General features: G+C 35.9%; 3 protein-coding genes across 3 annotated transcripts in view; 2 read left to right on the top strand and 1 right to left on the bottom strand.

Moving 5' to 3' along the window:
• LOC145942027 (TWiK family of potassium channels protein 7) overlaps positions 1 to 17252 on the top strand; it is a 50251-nt gene extending 32999 nt beyond the window's left edge. Inside the window, exons 3-5 of the mRNA XM_083048495.1 lie at positions 15707 to 15912; positions 16359 to 16647; positions 16965 to 17252. Coding sequence (XP_082904621.1) covers positions 15707 to 15912; positions 16359 to 16647; positions 16965 to 17245 — 776 coding nt within the window. The 3' untranslated portion in view covers positions 17246 to 17252. The remainder of the gene's footprint in view (positions 1 to 15706; positions 15913 to 16358; positions 16648 to 16964) is intronic.
• LOC145941942 (uncharacterized) lies at positions 6678 to 12251 on the bottom strand. The gene is made up of 3 exons (XM_083048372.1): positions 11959 to 12251; positions 11746 to 11775; positions 6678 to 11598 (listed from the first exon to the last, which is right to left on the bottom strand). The coding sequence occupies exons 1-3, from the start codon at positions 12034 to 12036 to the stop codon at positions 7342 to 7344; spliced, it is 4365 nt and encodes a 1454-aa protein (XP_082904498.1). The 5' UTR covers positions 12037 to 12251; the 3' UTR covers positions 6678 to 7341.
• LOC145941510 (uncharacterized) lies at positions 17249 to 17744 on the top strand (the record flags this gene model as incomplete). Its single annotated transcript, XM_083047618.1, has 1 exon — positions 17249 to 17744. A coding segment is annotated over one exon (246 nt), but the record flags the coding sequence as incomplete, so codon positions are not given.
• Positions 17745 to 19316: the final 1572 nt, after the last annotated feature.

Here is a 19316-nt window from a genome sequence, read left to right as displayed (position 1 = left end):
GCCACCATCTCGTCTCCCTCGTTCACCCCTTCTTCGGTCTCGCCAGGCTCTTACTACGTCCGAGGAGTTTCTAACCGATTGTATACACAGTCCCGATAACGAGGAACTCGCGCATATACAGCGCTGAACACAAAGCAAATATTGAGTCTTTATCGATCTGACCTAACGCGATTCGCTGAAGAAAATCGCTATCCAAGATAACGTTGAGAGGGAAAGAGAATGAGAGAGAGATGTACGTAAATTGCAAACTATAAACAATTTTTATCGTATACATTGTTCTATTACTAATATAATAGATACTAGCTTTGTGTATGTATATATATAAATATATACGTATATGTGCATTTGCACGTTTGTATATGTCATTATTAATAAGATGTAATACCACATTTCATACTACATTTCTAACTCGAGTCGAACAAAGTTTTTTCAGATAATATTTTTATTTTGTGGAAACAACATTCTCATCTCATATTTGACATATCAAAAGGTGCAAACAGATATTGATTTTTTCATGTATTTCATCATGCACAGAAGAGAGAACAAAAGTATACTTTATTGTGCCAAAAAATATTTCCAAATATCGCCAATTAGCTGTAATTGCCAATTATACGTTATACAGAATTATGTCATTAAAAAAAATTAATATGCAATGTATATTCATAATTTAATATTTTTTATAATATTAAATATGTATATGTATTATATATATACATATAACAATAAAATTTAATAATACAGTGAGCTTTAAAAATTCAAATTTGTGAAATATTTCTCAAAGAATTTTAAATTTAAAAATTGTTTAATTTTTATGATTTCCTGATATAATTTTTTGAACACTTGTTTTATAAAAAAATTTCATTCTAATAATTTCCGCGTGTAAAGGGATGTAATAATATCGACACCAGGCACAGCTGCGGATAACTCTTGATGAAGACTAATGAATTTCAGGAAGGAAGTGCGGAGCGAAGGGTGTTATTCTGTTCGCATCGAGAAAAGATAAAGAAGAAAAGGGTTGACGTAGGCTTTAGATATCGAAAAGGGATAATGGTGAAGCCGTTAATGGGATTCGATGGGAGGAATATCTTATAATAATTTTAATTGTTATTCATAATGATATTATTAAATTCCTGTCAAGCTCTTGCTTTAATAATAACGATAAAAACATAATTAAGAATACATTACGTCGCATGATAAAGTAAGATTGTACAAGAATCGTATTTATACGCGTGATATAGAAAAATTGCTTCATTCATCTATTATTCACAATTAATCATCAGTACTGTATATTTTTTTCGAATCGATAAATAGATTTCGTGAAACCAATTGCTATTCCGTCATTTATGAAACTACAAAAAATGTTACGCATTGTGACATTAGCAATCCATTGCTCGCATACACCGCAAACATCATAAATTTGACTCACGAGGCCACAAATGAAAATGTAAAACTTTAATAAAACAGACCGCGTTGAATGATCAAATATGTAAATCCTTTATCCATGCCGGTTTTTCAAGATAATAAATAGAACATAGTTGAAACAAAAATTAGAGAACTGCGTATTACTGCTGCTGCAGGGAAATAGCATAGTTACGGCATGAAGCTGAAGTTACGCCTTCGCCCGTGTATTCGATGAGACAAACAAAAAATGCGAAAGAAAAATAAAATCTCGGTAAAAAGAGAGCGTAATTAAAAACTATAGTTCTGCGCGAAAACTCCCATAACATCCAGTTCTCCTGCCGTCCTTTTTAAGCAGTTTTGCGAGTAACATGCGCTCGACGCGCGAGAGTGCAACGTTCTTTACCGGTTATAAACGTTAACGAAGCGCATTGTGCAGCACGTAGGGTGATTTTTCTCCGCAAAACAGTTAACTCTCCTGGTCCTCCTAATGTTCCTCGCGAAAAGCGATTTTTTCCCGTCTTTTATTTTAGTTATTAACTTATAAACATTTGTTTGCGAAATTATATTTATGTATATACTCTCACATCTACGTTTGACAACTTTAATTTGCTTAAAATAAATGTGTATTTTATATTTAGAGATATATATTGCATATATATTTAATGCATAATAAATTTAACAAATTTTTGCATAAGATACATTGCTGCTTTATAACTGACATGAGATGGCATTTCCCTGAATAAAGTTCAAATATTTCACGCTGAAGCTTTCACTAGTTGCTCATTCGCCTGCGTTGCGCTTCTTGAATTAAGGATTCATATTAGAGATTCGCGCAATCTTTCCCCAGGAATTATCTAATAAAATATATAATAAGAAATCTTCACTTTGCTCATTCTTGAAATGAGGATAAGGGAAAGTTCCCGTGAAGATGAAAAGGGATAGTTTACTCTGGAAAAGCGACAAAAGCGGAGAATGCTGCTCATAGGTAGAAAGACGAAAGGCTAGAGGAGAGAAGTATTAGGCAGAGACTTATTGCCCCAGTAATTACTACTAATAGCTACCCCCTGAGTAGCGAGGGCGAGAAGGAGGTGGGGTCTATACTATCTTATACTGTCCGAGGGTTCCTGAGAGAATTCCACGTTGGTAAACATCCGGACCATAAATTTTTCCAGAATTCCGTGGAATTTTCTCTCACTTTACGGGATCCTTGTTGACGTTCCACGTCGCTTCATATTGCGAGGCGTTGAGGATACGGCATTATCGCTAGGGGAATGACGAACTAGCGGGGAAATAAGCTCCTTATGAAGATGGGAGAAAGACAAACTGCATAATGGTTAGGATTTTACTGATACATGTGATTTGTATCGATTTTAGTATTGTGTTCGTCTTCGAACAATATTCTCATTATGCTCGTCACATTCGATCGCAACTTTATTGAGCCATTACATAATATATATTTTTGCGCAGAAAAAAACGAAGGAAAGTGACTGAGAATAAATCAGCGAAATTATACGAGCCGCTAGTTTCTTATGATTCGGCACATATTTTGTAAAAGTCGACAATCTGCATTCACTCGTAAAACACTGCTCTCCATCGCTGTGAGAATCACTACGATAACGATAACTCCCGATAGTGGCATACAATATATAGGCACGTCGTGCCGAATGGTCGGAGCGTGATTTATGGTCTGACTCTATCGTGTCCTTATCCCCTTACTTCGTTGTTCCTGCGCATCCAATCGGCTCGTACCTTTATGATATGAATATAACTTGTTTCTTAAACAGCATGAGCAGTTTTTCGAAACTATGGACGCAATATATGTATTTAGTATTATTATCGTGAAATCTTTCTTTCTGTCTCTCTAAAAAAAAAAAAATAGAATAAAAACTATTTAAAAATATTTTTACTGGTATATTCGTCAATATCTATATATTAACGTTTTTATATATTATAATTAATTTATTTGCCTTATAATGATATAATTCTAGGTTTGCAAAAATACAATAAAACTTCTATATGAACATAATGCACATTTGCTTGTGACATTTTTCTTAAATATTGAATGTTATCTTAAAAAAATATGTAGAAAAAAAATGATAAAGTACATTATATAGTGAACGGTTACTCGTTCTAAATCCTTCATCTGCCCTCAAAATCCGTGCGATAACGTTGAGTAGTGCTAGGCTAGCAAACTCGTTGGACGGAATTGTGGGACGTAGCGAGACATCGAATAGCTCCCATGTGATTTACAGTCTAGTCCTATCAACGCTCCGGCCTTCCGTCACGCTACCCTTTACATGCCCCGCAAAACCGGAAGACGAGCGTTTCTATGAAATAGAAACATCTTGCTGGGTTTCGCGCGGCATAAGCCGACGCTCGAGATATATTTTATGGGGTAACATTTCCCTGACGGTGCTGCCGTGTAGAAACATCCGCGGAGGAGTATCCCATACATCAGGGTTGCACCCTGTCTCTTAGCGCAGGGACTCTCAATGGGAGTAACAGCGTCTTTAAGCAAGAACGAACTATATGTAATCCGTGACGTGTAAGAGATAGCAGGATCCATGAATTAATCACTTCAAGCTATTTAAATATCCCTCGCGCGTCGTGTTTTCTTCTATTAATCAAATAATGCTCGTAATGCTGCCGTAATTTCAATTTAAATATGTATGTCATTGACTATTTAACTCAGCTTTAACATAAAAAGATACATAAACGTTTAACGTTGCGTAAAACTTTGAAGTCTTCCCGTTAGTAGTAAAAAAAAACCCGAAAGAGATAAAACTTGAGAATCGTTATTTCTCTCTCCCTCTCTCATTCTCTTATACTTTTTCCTGTATCATCTCTCAACTCGTTTTTTTTTTGCGCTTCTTGTCTTGTTTCATTCATCTTAAATGTAACGCGAGTATCCTGACCTAGTCTACCAACAGACTTCTCATCAAGTCTATCGTATTTGAGATCACTGTCACGCATGTTCTACGTGCTTGAGAATACTTTTTGCTCGCACTTCTACTTTATGAAGATGATTGCATTTTTTGTCGCCAAGGAAGTTTGACTAAACTTTGTTGATTATGTTGTCTCATTTCTTTTTTAACAAGTTAGATTATTTCGTTAGTATTTCGTAATTATTGTATTATGTAAGTTTATTAGAGCTGCCTTTTTATATATTAATTTTTTTGTCACGATACACGTAAAATTTCGATTGCATATCAATTTATAAAGTAAATTATATTATTTCGACTATATATGAATACCCATTGTGTCCGCAGTCTTGGCATTAATTTAAATATTTTCATGTGCAAGAACGTTCACTGGTTTGTTATCTGTGCTTGTCTCTGTTGTCTTGTACGCGCCGTCTAATCACATCCTTGATGAGCCGTGGGCAAGTTGCGAATTAGAACGTAATACCTGCTTTCAGCACCTAAATTCAGAGAGCGCGACTAAATAACATCTTCGACGTAGGCGACGCCCGGTAGACGATACTGCGGCTGCTCCAGATCGTAATATCGCTTTAATTATGTGCGCCGTATTTGCGCCGGGTCGCGTTATTAATTTCGGGTCCTCACGCCGAGAGACTTACCGTTACGACCTTGGGGGGTTATGTAGAATCCTGCGAACCCTCCGGCAGGAACGACGTCAGGCATGGAGATGTATCGTCGAGAGGGTGGGTAGGTGTATGCAACCCCCTTCTTCCCTCTCCCAGGATACATGTCTGCACGTGCGATGCATCCGCCCAGACCCAACACGCGGCTCATCTTCGAGATGTTATTGCGCGAGCGAGCTTCATCGTCCTGCCGTATATGTAAATTATTTCGGGCGCTAAATTAAACACAGGTGAAATGGTGTTGCGCGATAAGTTACAGGATGCCCCTCGAAATATCCTTGTTTCCAGGATGTTGATGGCGGCTGGAGTGTGGCTGGATTCTCATTTATTACGTCAACTGGTAGAATCGCGAGTCTGGAATTACTATGCTTTTTGCGCAATAAGAATAGTAATATCCGAGAGACCTCGTTTCAAAATTTGATTTATCATCATCCTTCTAAGTTTTGACTAAAGTACCAGATTACAATGACATACATTATTCAAAATATTTGTGTTCTTGTAATGATTTTCGATATGTTAAAAAATGTAAAAAGGAAAAATTAAAAAAGATTTATACAATCGTATAAATAATTCATCGTTCATGAGTCGACGTCATAAATGTGTATGTGTTTGATCCTCCTCTTATCACATCTTTCTTTCTCTCTCTGCGCCAATTTTTATCGTTGCTCTTATCTTGATACAGGTTGATACAGATGCATACAGCCGCTTAGAGCCTTACGACCGAAGCTAAGTCGCGGTCTATTATTTTTCGCCGATGTAATTTTTCCTCGTTTTCCAGACAGTTTGGCCGGGCGTCTCGCGGAAAATATCCCCGCGGATTGCGGTTCCCGTGCAAAATAAATAATCCCTACCGTCACTTCCGTTTCTCGTTTCGTTCCGCTTCGCATGTCACGTGTCTGTTCCATTTTTATTACGGCGAAGCCACCTCGTTACATCGTACGCCTCGTACGTCTATTTATTTTTTTTTTCTTTGCAATTGCTTACGCTTCTATACTCTGTCCATCTTTGATTGAAATGCATAGTGCGGTACGTAGTCATTGGAATACAATAATAATAATGAAATTAGCGAAACTCAAAGACAGTAAGAATGGAAACAAATCAGAGAGATACCTTTTAAACCTGTACCTATAATGTATTCAGTTATATCTGTCAGTTATTATTTTTATAATTACTTATAAACGAAAAAATATGGTATAATTTTTTAAACATACTACCGAAATAAAATGCTTTACATTACGGTAAGGTTTTAAGACAGTAGTTCAAAGTTCTTGAATGGCACAATTAATGAACAAACGCGAATGAACGTGAAATTTCGCTCATCGCTTTCTCTTACGCAATTAATTTTACTTGCCAAATTATTATGGCTAATACTTAGAGTGCATTATGAAGCGTAGCGATGTCGCACACAGTTATAACAAACTTATCGCAAGTATTTGCGACATATTAGGGTTTCTCATGAATAATTCAGAAACTTTCAATTTTGATATAGACGGAATTCTATTAAATATAGTTATCTATTCTTCACCTATATTTCGCAAACAGCGTATAATAAGTTTATAACTTATTATTAGTATCTTTAGAAGTAACAAACAGCCGAATATGTATATTATTATTAAAATTGTAATAGCAAAAATATATATAATTTTAGTCATAATATGAATTGTTGCATTCATAAATTAAAATTCATAAATTAGAAAGCTATTATTGTTAAAAAGTTTTATGAAACTATTTTATTATCATCTGCACTTATATATCTTCAAGGATTGAAAGGGAAGTAGAGGTTCGATTTGGAACACTTTGTGAACGTCTTCCCAAAGTGTATAAACTTTCGAGTGTTCTACTGTGGTTGCCATGTAACAAGAAGTTACGAATAATTGTCACTTACTGGAAAACTATCGGTCTTGAACTTTGCGAAGAACTCCTTGCCGTTTTCGCCAATGAAAGGACTTAACTGAAGGAAACTATTTATTATGAAACTACTATAAGAACTTTTTTAACTTAACGGATAAAGGATATCCCAATGCATTTATCTATTTCTATTTTTCTGTTTGTTTTACAAATTGTGTTAAATAGGCTTATGTGTGTCTCGCAGTCTTAAATTATACAATCGCGTTCTTATATTTGTAATTGTTAAAAATCTCATAAGATAATAGTGATGTAGTAAATTGATTAGCATTACAAATAATGAATATTTTATGCTAATTTTTTATTAAATAATACATTTAAAACTTTGGATGTACTTGAATGAAACTTTTGTTTCCTTCTGAAAGTTAAAATTAAGTTTGCCTAATTAACACTTTAATTTACGATAGTAAAATATATTATTTAATGATGTTTTAAAATTCAGAAAGACTTGGTATTGCGACTGCTCCCGGTCCAGTTAACATCACGCGCGAAATTAACTTCTGAATATTCTTTTTAATCTTATTGTTAATCTGCGGCTTTGTCAGTAAATGTTTGAACAGACCCCTGATAAATTGTCCTTGCGTCTTATACTTCTGGAACTCAAAGTTTTCATTATTCTGGAGGAGATTCGGATTTTGTGCCAGGTACGTAATTAGATCGTTGTACGCTATTTTCTCCTTATGTGTCAATTGATTGAACTCCACTGTCTGCTGAATCATACTGCCTAGATTCACTTCGGCCTTAACTACATACGTTTCGACCCACATCCATATGATGGGCAAGGCACCCATATCAGTAAATTCCACCTTATCTTTGTAATATCTGAATGCTTTCAAGACTTGTTTGTTCAGATGCGTTTTACTGGACAATGCACTCAGAATAATTTTATGCAGAAATTCTCCGCGAGTTATAGTTGATGGCGGTTTAGTTATATGCAATTTTTCCAGGAGGGTTGGATCGGCGAGCAAGTGCTCTATCTGCCGTATCATAGTAGCTTCAGCGCTACTCTTGATCGATGGAAGAGCAACGATTAAACTCGTTAATTCAGGCTGCCACTGACCTGTAGTTTCAGACATCATTTTTACGAAATTGTCTTCCGACACTTGGATATTCAGCGATGGTATTTCGATAGCATAGATATACGCGTCAATTAAGGATTTTAGCTCGGAATCCAATTGAATTGTTTGAGTTTTTCGCAGTTTTTGTAAAAGAGTTATCAAAAGTGCACCTTTATTCGGATACACCAATGGCTGAAAATCCGGTCCAAGTATTTCCACGATCTTTTTAGATGTCAAAATATTTTTGAGAGGCTGTATCAATATTGCGAACTCACTTTCCTTTTCCAAAGTAGGTAGTAGATCGGTGTAAGGATTAGATGGATTTATAGACTGTAACCATATTTTAGGATTGACGAGAGGTATGGTAATAGTATTCGGTGACGCTTCAACGGGCGGAATTTCGCTGAGTCCACTGTAAGTTAATTCGTGTTGATTAAACGTGGAATAAACGACTTCCGATACTAATTTCTTTGCTGAAACTCCGATCGGTAACAGTATTGTTGGACTGACATATTCTATAGTAGTAATAAACTTCTGAATTAAATTCATCAAATTTGTATCTGTTGTTACTTGCTCATAAGTCGTGGCTTTTTTTAGTAATGCTAATAATAATGCAATGTTTGTGGAATAAACATTTATATCCACGTCATGTAAAATCTTCTTAATATAATTTTTGCCAAATATGGCAGACAAGGGTTGTAATATTTGTGTCACTATCGATGTGTTATCTTTTGAAAAGAATTCATTTATGTTCGCGGGTTTCACAAGTTCCGTAATTTGCGGTAAAACAAGTCCAGGTGTTGTTTTGTTACGATCATCGGGCGTTACAATTAGAACGCCACTATTGGATAATTGTACTTTAAGAGGTTCATTAGGTTCTATACTTGGTGGTAATATTATTGTATTTATTTTTTCAGAAGCATTTGTCGTTTTCTGCGCAAAGCTCGTTGTTTCTTTCGTCTTTTTACGTATTGTCTTCACTGATTGCGTAGGCTTTTTCGTCGTAACATCTTTATTCACCTCTTCGAGTGAGTCCGTTTGACTTTCGATCTCTTCGCTTGTATTCGGGTGAGATGAAATTTCTTCCTCTTTTGTATGTGAAGAATCATCTTTAGAGTCTACTTTTTCAGTATCAGTGGGTTCTGTACTTGATGGTAATATCGTAGTAGTAGTAGTTAATTTTTCGGTACTTGTCGTTTTTTGTAGAAGACTCTTTTGTGTAACATTTTTATTTTTCATATTTTTACGTGTTGTCTTCTCTAATTGTACAGATTTCTTCGTTGTGGTATCTTTATCTATTTCTTCGAATGAATATGTTTGACTTTCACTCTCCTCGCTTGTATCCGGTTGGAGTGAGTTTTCTTTCTCTTTTGTAGTTAAAGAGCTAACATTAAACTCTTGTTGTTCAATAACAGTCGGTATGCCAAATATCGTTTGGAGAGACTTCTTCTTTTCTGGTTTCTCCGACGGTTTATTAGTAACCTCAGAAGAGCTGTAAGATATCGATGTTGTCTCTAATGAAGAAGTTATAGGATGATCTGGTAAATTTCCTTGAGAAGGTATATTTGATATCACATGTTCGGTGACTTGCGTATTCTGACTTGACACTTCGGTGGCTTGTGCATTCTGACTTGACACTTCGGTGGTTTGCGTATTCTGACTTGACACTTCGGTGACTTGATTAGGCGTAATGGTTGAAGGTTCAACTTTCGTTTTTGTGTTTGCTATATTTATATTACTATTTATATTTATATTACTATTTATATTACTATTTTTATTACTATTTATATTACTTTTCATTTCTTTGGTTGTTGGTTTACTTTTTTCCGTAGTTTGTCTTCTTGTAATTTCTAATTCAACTTGCACAGGTGTCATATTATAATAATTGTTCAAGTTCCATCCATACAAGCTTTCATTTAAATTTGGTACTTTTTGTGTTTGTTCTGTCTGTTTAAGTTCACTCACGTTGAAATAAGCAATATCTGTATCTATGGATGTAATGGAAAATTGCGGTATAAAATAATGTTGTAATTGAGTTAATCTAGTCATCAAAATATATGATATGGTTTGAATATTTGTTATTAGTGTCATAGGCAGATTATTTTGTAATCTTTGTATCTTCTGGAACGTAGACATCAAACATTGTATAGGTATAAGACAGCTGTATTTCTCTGTCGGCAATAAGGTACTCACAAGCACAGATATTTGTGGCTGTGCGATTAATTCAAGCTTTATGGAATCTATTGTCGATTGAAAAACCGGATCTATGTCAGGGATCTTCAGAGATTCTATGAGTATCAGTACATCAATCTCGGGTGATACAAAAGGCGTGAAAGTTCTAGTAGACTTTTTCACGATCAAGGTTGATAGCAGAGCCGTAGCTGATTGTTGTATCGTTTGCAGATTGGTATTTGGAAAGCTCGGGATACGATTCACAAGTCTCGTCAGGAATGCGATGAGAAGATCTAAAGGATCGCGGTAGGCAAATTTGTTGAATCCGTTGAGAATTTTATTCATGTCTTCATTCCTGTAATTATGCATGAAATATGTTACCAGACGGTCTTTCAGGCGAATCGCATCCGGACCGAACTCTTGAGGAACAATGGCTGATAATAGCATTCCGATATCTATATTTTGTTTAAGCAGACGATGCAGATATATCATGTTTGGATTGTCATAGCTCGGAGTCATCACGAGTCTCAAGTGATGATACACGTAAACTGCAGCGTTCTTCACGACCATATCTACGTTCGAGACGAGGATCTTCGATAGGACGGAAAATACAAGTGTATAAGCGTCACTGCTGACGGGATTTTCTCCAATCAAATCCCAGTTTCTATGATCAATGACATTATTTTTGGTTAAGTCGTAAAGATATCTGATGTTTTCTTCTAATACAGGATCGTCGTTAGAATTTGGCAAGTTTACCAATATCAGGCCGAATATTTGTTGCGACAAAGATAACTTGTGCTCGTGTAAATAGTAGAGAAGCTTCACGAACACTGGACCAAGAGCTTTCTGAGTAATATTCGAGTGTTTGTCGTATCCTTTCATTTCTTCGCCGACAATTTTTAGCTTCTTTTTCAAGAGGTCTAAATTGATGTTGGCGAGGTAATTAAACGTTTCAGATGTTGTCTGACTGAGTAATGTATTTAAATCGATTTTCTCTTGTTCTATCTCATTAGCCAAGAATCTAGCTGTGCATTGAAGGTAGGGCGGTAGATTTTTTACCAGCGACAATAGTATTGTACGCGTCTGTTGATTCTTGTCCATAGTATTTAATCTAGACAAAATGGGTAATAAATTGTACATATAAACAGTCTTCTTCTTGAGGAACTCATAAAGAATCTGCAGGGATGTATATTGCTCTTCCGTGAATTTAGTTTCGCGGCCGTGTAATAAGTATGAAAAAATGTACAGTATATTGTCTCGGAATGTCACCGATGCTTTTAATTTTTCTATCACGCTCCTCGATTTATTGTCATGTTTGGAAACGTGTTGTTTGTCTTTCCCGAAATGAATACTGTAACGTTCGATCAGCACTGGACTTAAAGATCTTCGCACAACGCCGAAGTCCGAAAGAGCACCAAGAACTGAAGAATTTTTTTCATGGGTTTTACGCTGAATTACCTTTAATCAAAAATACATTTTATCATCAACTATATATAATGTAATAGAAAAATAAGTAATTATATATATTATAACAAATAATAATATATTATTACTCTACTTTAAGATTATTATATTATTATAGAATAGACTCTCATATAATCTCACTTTCTGTTTTAATTCCGCATGTTGTTTGTCCTGAAAGCAAAAGAAAGATCAAATTATTTTATCCAACAAAATAAACCTGTTGTATGCCATTTTTTTTAATTTGCTCCTAGATATTGAAATTATTCTATTTATATATAAATAATTAATACAATATTATCATTATAATTTTTCCGATTCTATTTTTGTTAATTCATGATGATATAATAAACTTACTTGCCGAGTTGCACTTATCACAAACGTTGTTCCAATTACGACGAGGAAAGTAACGGCTATTATATTGCTCACTATCATTTTGTCGAACGTTATGACCGAATCAGGTCAAATGGAGAGTCCATATAAAAATTTAATAATCGTTTGTACGTATAAAACGTTTCACATTACACAGTATTTCGTAACTTGTAAGATTATTACGTCTCGCAACGCGTCCACAAGAGACTGAGGTAGGTTTTAACGAGGGCGGCATCCTTTATATAAGGAACAACACTCGAATTGCCATAGTTAAAATTATGCTCGTGCGTGTACGCGACCGCCGGTCGAGAATGAGTAACTCGACGCGAGCGCATGTTATTGCTAACTGATAATTAAATTTTACTGTTCCACACGCCGGTATTTCCTCTCCTCTCCTACGTTTCTTTCAACTTGTCGGCTTGAGCTGTTGCATCGAGCGAGATGAGATACGATTCGATCATTTTTATTTTTGTTCATTTTTGCTATCTCTAACTTCTTCTTCTAATCTTTAATTATCTTAAACGATCGCGAATATTATATTATTTTTATCACGCTAATGTTACAGAAATCATATATAATTCTATTACGGGGAATTTTATTCTCAGATTTATTCTCAAAATCATCTCTAATTCTCTTTGTCGATTTCAGTGAGCTTTGAAAGAAATGTGTCTTTTTCCAAGATTGTATTATATATAATATAGGCGGCCTTTAATCATCAGATGACGTAAGATTTAAAAGCCGCACGTTAATAATGAAACACACGTCGTCCTTGATGTTGCGTATATACATACAAAAGTTATACCGTCCAACTCGTTATGGATTAAAAAGAAATCGCGATAGACAGCGCATATTTCACATGCGATAAATTATATATACAATAAATATGAATATTGCAAGGATGCAAGAATGCGCTGAATCAATTTATTTGAACAATTTTCTCATCAAAAAATATCGCGTTGCAATTTTCGTTTCTCCGTTGCCATTTTGCGACAATTGTTTTAAATATCTTTTTGCAGAGCGATACATCTTGCCGTAGTATATGAATTCGCATCGAATATACGATCGTATTAAAATTATCTCATTTAATAAAAATCTCGTGACTAGAAGGAACTATTTCCCGTAAGATATATTCACGCAAATTAATTTATTTCTGGCACGTTAAAAAAAATTTATTATCGTGGTAGCTGATTATTTGGTATATGCAAATTAATAATCGTCATAAGAGAGAGAGAAATGGCTATCATATATCATATAAATCACATAAAACACATGCTTATACATGCAATATTTAAAGAGCTTATAGCTATTTACATTTATACGCTACAAATCATTTTTTCATATGCCTTTTCTATTAATATATACGTAGCTTGAAGCATACACGGTATTTTCAACACACGTAAGCGACAGAGCTGAGCGTCGTTCTCCTCTACCTACGCTGTACGATTGAGCGCAGTATATTTTTTATTCGGTCGGCCAATAAAACCGAAGCTGACAATCCGCTGTAGCTCTCCCTAACAAATGACAACAGATAACGGTGCGACCAAAAGGGTCGCACCGTCGTGAACGATAAGGCGGCAGGACAGTGACGAATAGGCCTTCGCGAAGCTTCCGCGGATACTGCAATTCCATGCAGCCGGCTAAGCCGGCCACTATCATACGCGTACCGGGGGATGGTGGTGCAATTCCGATAGGTGATCCATTATCTTAAACGGCATCGAGCAATCGATTCGCGCCGCTCATCTCCGAGCGCTTTTTCAGGTTCCGGAGAACTTTTCGCAACTCTTTTCCCTCTCTCTTTCTTTCTCTCTCCCTTTTCTCGTTCTTTTTCCATCGGCCGTACTCTTTTATCTCTACGCGCGCGTGAATTTTTGGATCGACTCGTAAAATCCGAGCGTGTGCAACTGCATATTGCGCTCCTGTGTTCACCTCCATCGCTTCGTCCGTAAGGTCGACCTGTCGAGATTGGGATTGAGCGATGCGCGAATATATAGCGGTAGCCCCCGCGCGCACACGAGAGTTAAAAGCACGCGCGTTTTTGGAAAGGTATCGTTTTTCTCGCATTTTTCCATGGAAGAATGAGCTTCTATTTATCCGCGGAAATTGATGACGCTGTGTTTGTCGGCGATAAAATAGCCCCCCGCAATACTTAATGTTGTTATTCTGTTTTGGAAAACAGTGTATATAATCGGGGTTGTATACGTAAAATAACGGAGCTTTAAAGTGCAGCTGCAAGCTGCTGTTGCTGCAGCCGTTGCGCTTTCGCGAAACTTTTGCGATAGTGAAATTAATTGACGTAAGCGACTGAGAACGTTTCATCAAAAATTTTTAGCGAGAACATAATTTTTTTTTATTCCTGTATAAAATAATATATATTTTAGAAAATATACATTATTTGCAAACCCCTTTGAATTTTAACCGATTCGCCTCTTGCAGTATGATGCAATATTACGGAATATGAAAATGGATATTCATTATCGCTTATATTGTATACAGTATATTGAATGCATCAATCCGTGGCATGTACTTTCATAAGCATCAGTATTTTCCGTGACAGAAATTGCATCATCCGTTTTAATAATTCTTTTGTGGGAAACTTTTAATTATCGTGCAGTATCGTAAAATAATTTTATGGCAAATTGAGTTGCTCTCGACGTTAACAATATCAGCATATTTCTTCTCTGACAATATATCTTATAAATATATACAGCTATTTTTATTTTTATTAAATTTGTCGAGATAACAATCAGCCGTCACTGAACAATTCTTCTTTCATAAATCAGAGATATATAGACTATATACAGTCTTTTAATACAATTCGCCTCACTGCATCACAACGGTACGGGTCAAAATTTATTAAATCTTGATTAAACACACACAACGCTTTTGATTGTTTTGCGAAATTGAAGAAAAACTCTAGGCTTTTTTTTGTAGATATTTTTATCCATCCCCGGATAGCAACCCGATTGAATGCCACTGCCGCACTATAAATTTCACCGCTCGATTGCGAGAACCGTTTTTGGAGATTACAATTGATCGACGTTTGCTGAAATCTAAGCTTTTACGATACCGAAAACTCTGCGAATTTTTATGAACGCTTTAGTTCCTAACTTTTCTCACGGTGCGAGTTTCAGTTGACCTAGATATAAATTTTTTGAAGCTTAATCAACTTTACTCTCGCTCTTTTGCGGTTATATGAATCGCAATAAGAAAACCTGAGACGAAATTATCTTGAGCAAAGTCATTGAAACAATTGGTAATAATTCGGATCCTTGATTAAAAATTATCCATCATGTAACAGAAATGATTTTGAATCTAGACACTATCTTCCAAACCGTGCTCTGGACAAACTCATTTTAGATGCTTATTCACACACGCATTGTACATATATTCACACAAATCAATTTACTTGAGCTTGCAAGTCACAAAGTTCTTATTATCGCAGTGATTGATTAGCGTGAATAAACGTACTGCTGTGCATATTAACTTTTAAGTATCCGGAAAGCTAACATTGCGACAAATTAATTACCGCTGCTGTCATTTTTCTTCGCTGTATAATATCGCTATTATATTGTATAACGGAGTGCATCTCTTCGAGAAAAAAAAATTATTAAAGAATATTAAGAGAGCATTATCGCAAATTATATCATTGTATAATTGTGTATAGATTATTTCTTATTTATCTCTGCAATCGTCTTGAATAAAATAAAACTTTTTCTGTGCTCTGTTTATACAGGATGCGGAAGTATCGCGCCCAAGTCCACCTGGGGCAAAGTCGCTACCATGGGCTACGCTAGCCTTGGGATACCTCTGACTTTGGTCTACCTGTCTAGCGCAGGAGGTCTTTTATCGAGATGCGCCAGAGGTGTCTTCACGCGAGCTCTTTGCTGCTGTCTTTGTTCGAATTGCGGCTACTGTTGCTACGACGAAAGGCGGATGCAGGTTAGCGGGCAACGGGACATGCTTCTCGTTATGAATTTTGCGTCGTCACTCGATAAAAAATTTAATCGTAGACTACCGGTCTTTTTCCCGTTGAAAAAAAAACCGGATACGTGATGGGAAACGCATATGTTGCAGCGGGTCGATAGCTTTGCCTATGCATGTCCTGCACAATCGATAAGGATTAATGTGGTTACCGAGATATTGATTGGTTATTGTTAGAGTACTATTCAAATAAAATTGGATCAGCTTCGAAAATCCCCCGACACTCGAGATACAAGAGTGTAAACGATGTCGGAGTTTATTCGAAAGCGTCGCGTTGCAACGAATAAAATTGGCACGCGTATAGAATGTAGATCGCGTCGGAGATGAAAAAAATGAGATATAAAAAAAAAGTAAATAAATTTTTGCATGTTCTCGAACATTTTTTTTTTTTTTTTTACGTACAGGAGAAGGAGCGACGTATGAGAAAAAAGCGGCAGCAGGAGGAGCTGGCGCAGCAACAGCAGCAGCAATTGCAATTGCAGGAGCCCTTTTACGTTCGCGCAAATGCATCGACGTTCACAAGCACCGTGGAAATTAAGGCCAGCCCGAAGGACGAAGTATCCAGCCTCGGTTCAGGCGACAGACCCAATGTCACTATACTCGCGCCAATCAGTATTTGCCTTGGAGCGATGCTATGTTACATCGTTGCCGGAGCATTCACTCTGCACAAATTGGACGGCTGGTCATTTGTAGGTAAGTTTGAAAACAAAAAAACGAATAAAAAAATTTCTCATATCGAAAAAAAATTCATCAAACGTATGCTCCGTGTTGCGTCGGTTCTTTATACATAAAGTAGTTTTCAAATGATAAACATTTTTCTTGAAGTACAGTTTTTCAAAGAAATTAATGCGGTCGTATTTTCTCTGTATTCCTGTTGGCATAAATTCTGCGACATATATACAACGCGATATATAAAATATATACATAAATATATAAATATAAAGTTATACGCAAAGTATGTAGTGTCGTGTCGCGGAAGGGTTAATAGCGCGCTTCTTTCACATCTATAGACGCGAGCTATTTCTGCTTCATGAGCCTGAGCACCATCGGTTTCGGCGACATGGTACCCGGTTCTTATCCTCGTCACACTCTCGCCGACTCGAGAAACGTGACGGTGTGGTTCTGCTCTTGCTACATAATGTCAGGAATGGCACTGACAGCGATGTGCTTCAACATCCTCCACGACGAGATCGTCCATCGGCTGAGTCACCAGTCGGATAAGCCGGAGCCAGTGAAACCAAGCCTATCCGTGGACGAGCTATCGACGGACCCGTTTGCGCTGACCTCGTGACAATTTCCATCGGGCAATCTGTGCCACAGGAACGGCACCGATGAGAACAATATATGTGGCACGGAACCACCCACCAATATATTCGCTCACGAGAATGAGATTAACATCCTAAAGGACACCTTCAATCAAGTGGACGTTACTAGAGACTGCAAGCCGATCCTGAAACTCGAGGATCATGTTCCACCAATTTCTGCCGTTTACATGTTGCCCAAGGTCGATGAGGAGGCCGAGGAAAATACGGAGATGTGAGCACTTTGGCGGATTTCCGGAGATTGACAGTCAAGTCCGACAGTCAAGTTCGATCAACTGGAGATTACTGAAGACGGCGTTTTTGCAGATCGTAAGCAGATGGATAGGTATATGTAACATGTTGTATATGCTAAATCGTATTGTCAGATCGTGACAGTGAAAGGATGTTTTCATTGAATCTATTATTGATGGAATTTATTGTTATGTTCTAATAATGATTTTAATGCAAATATATAAAAGAAAGTAACAATGCTCAAAATTTGTTTCTTTTACGAAAGACAAAAATATAGTCTTATAACTTTCCTCAGCATTTTAAAAATTTTTATTCAGATTATTATTTAACTTTATTGAATTATATGTATCCGTTTTAAAAAAGTTGATTATCTTTTTCATATAATAAAATAATAAATGTGCATATATTATTGCAATATTTTTTCTATTTTTTCTATTTTAATTTATTTTGTTCAATATATCTAAATTCAACGATTGATGATAGAGTCATTGATACTCGTTCATTAATGATGGACATAAATAAACAATATGCTATCTGGGACACACTCGAAAAATTCAAGAATAAGTGCTTGAGCCGTGAACGTAAGTAGGACATCCTCCTTGAAATCGATATAGCAAAAGTCTCATTTTCGCTTGTATAATAAAGATAAACTCAATATTTACATTGCCGGCACAATTACATTTTAATAGAATTTCAATCGTTCAATCCGATTACTGAGAATTAAATAATTATCGATAAAAATATTTGCCGATGATAATATCCGTCTGTGATTCATCTACGCACGTAATATTATATTGTTCTTAATTGGCAAAAATTTACGTAAAAATAAAAGTTATTTAACTTTGTTTCTTTTTTAAATATTATCTCAAAATTATTTCATATCGCAATTATAACTGGAATAAAATTAAAATAGTATATAAGATATAATCGTCGATACTTTTTATTTACACAAGAGTGGCTCTGAGTAAAAAATAACATATTCGTAATTAAGTCATGTTTGATAAATACAGTAATAGCATTTATATAAGTTCTCTCTCTAAGTAAGATGGCACTGAGATAGAGGCAAAGTGTCTCTCAAATGTCGTAGGAATTTCTTGAACTTCCACCAGACGTTGCCAGGTTAATCTGGAAGTGTCCTTAATTAATGTTTGCTAGATATTGCTAGAGAATATGAAGTTACCGTTGTGACAAAAACGAGATTTTGCGTGTCGAAAGGATAAATGCAAATTTATTTGCATTTGCTTAACAAAGTTTCTTTATGCTGATTAATTGCATGAATTATTATTAAAGGTATCTTTTAGAGTACAGACGCGTTATTTAAAAGCTATTCGTAGATGCGTCGTCTTGTATTAGTTTAAAGCAATTTGGATTGATTGAAGAAATCACGAAAGAATAAAATCCCAGAAAGCCATGAGTCATTCGATTAGGTATCCGCATACCGGGTATTGACGACAGGAAATTACGTTTACGTTGCCGATAAAATGAGTAGAGCAAATGACCGGCATAAAATAATTTCCCAGGGGGCAATGGTGCATTTCATTCGCGGCCGGTACGCTGTTCGTGCACGGAAATGTTAAAACTTTTCTTTTATTTTCCTATCTTTCTTATTCGTGTCACGTACGGCTGTTGCTTCCTAAGAAAGCCTTGGGATTGACTGAAAAATTGATATTTTTTTCGATATATAAATAATGCCTTAAAAACATCGTGTCTTGAAGAGTACTTTAAGTCGCAAATACTTAATATTGAAATAAAAAATTCGATATGTGCGCATGAATGCAAAAAAAATCTATATATGCATCGTTGAATATA

The sequence above is a fragment of the Prenolepis imparis genome, unplaced genomic scaffold (assembly GCF_030444845.1).
Source record: "Prenolepis imparis isolate NDT839.2.m4 unplaced genomic scaffold, iyPreImpa1.0 SCAF_10, whole genome shotgun sequence".
Lineage (NCBI taxonomy): Eukaryota > Metazoa > Arthropoda > Insecta > Hymenoptera > Formicidae > Prenolepis > Prenolepis imparis.
The sequence above is the reverse complement of the archived record's forward strand: the minus strand, read 5'-3'. Positions and strand labels throughout refer to the sequence as shown.

Bases quoted from the DNA above. Each gene is read 5' to 3' on its own strand.
- LOC145941942 (XM_083048372.1), bottom strand. From the start codon at position 12,036: ATGATAGTGAGCAATATAATAGCCGTTACTTTCCTCGTCGTAATTGGA. The intron at 11,776-11,958 runs GTAAGTTTATTA...TTTTGCTTTCAG, and splicing joins TGATAAGTGCAACTCGGCAA to GACAAACAACATGCGGAATT. The intron at 11,599-11,745 runs GTGAGATTATAT...TTTTGATTAAAG, and splicing joins ATGCGGAATTAAAACAGAAA to GTAATTCAGCGTAAAACCCA.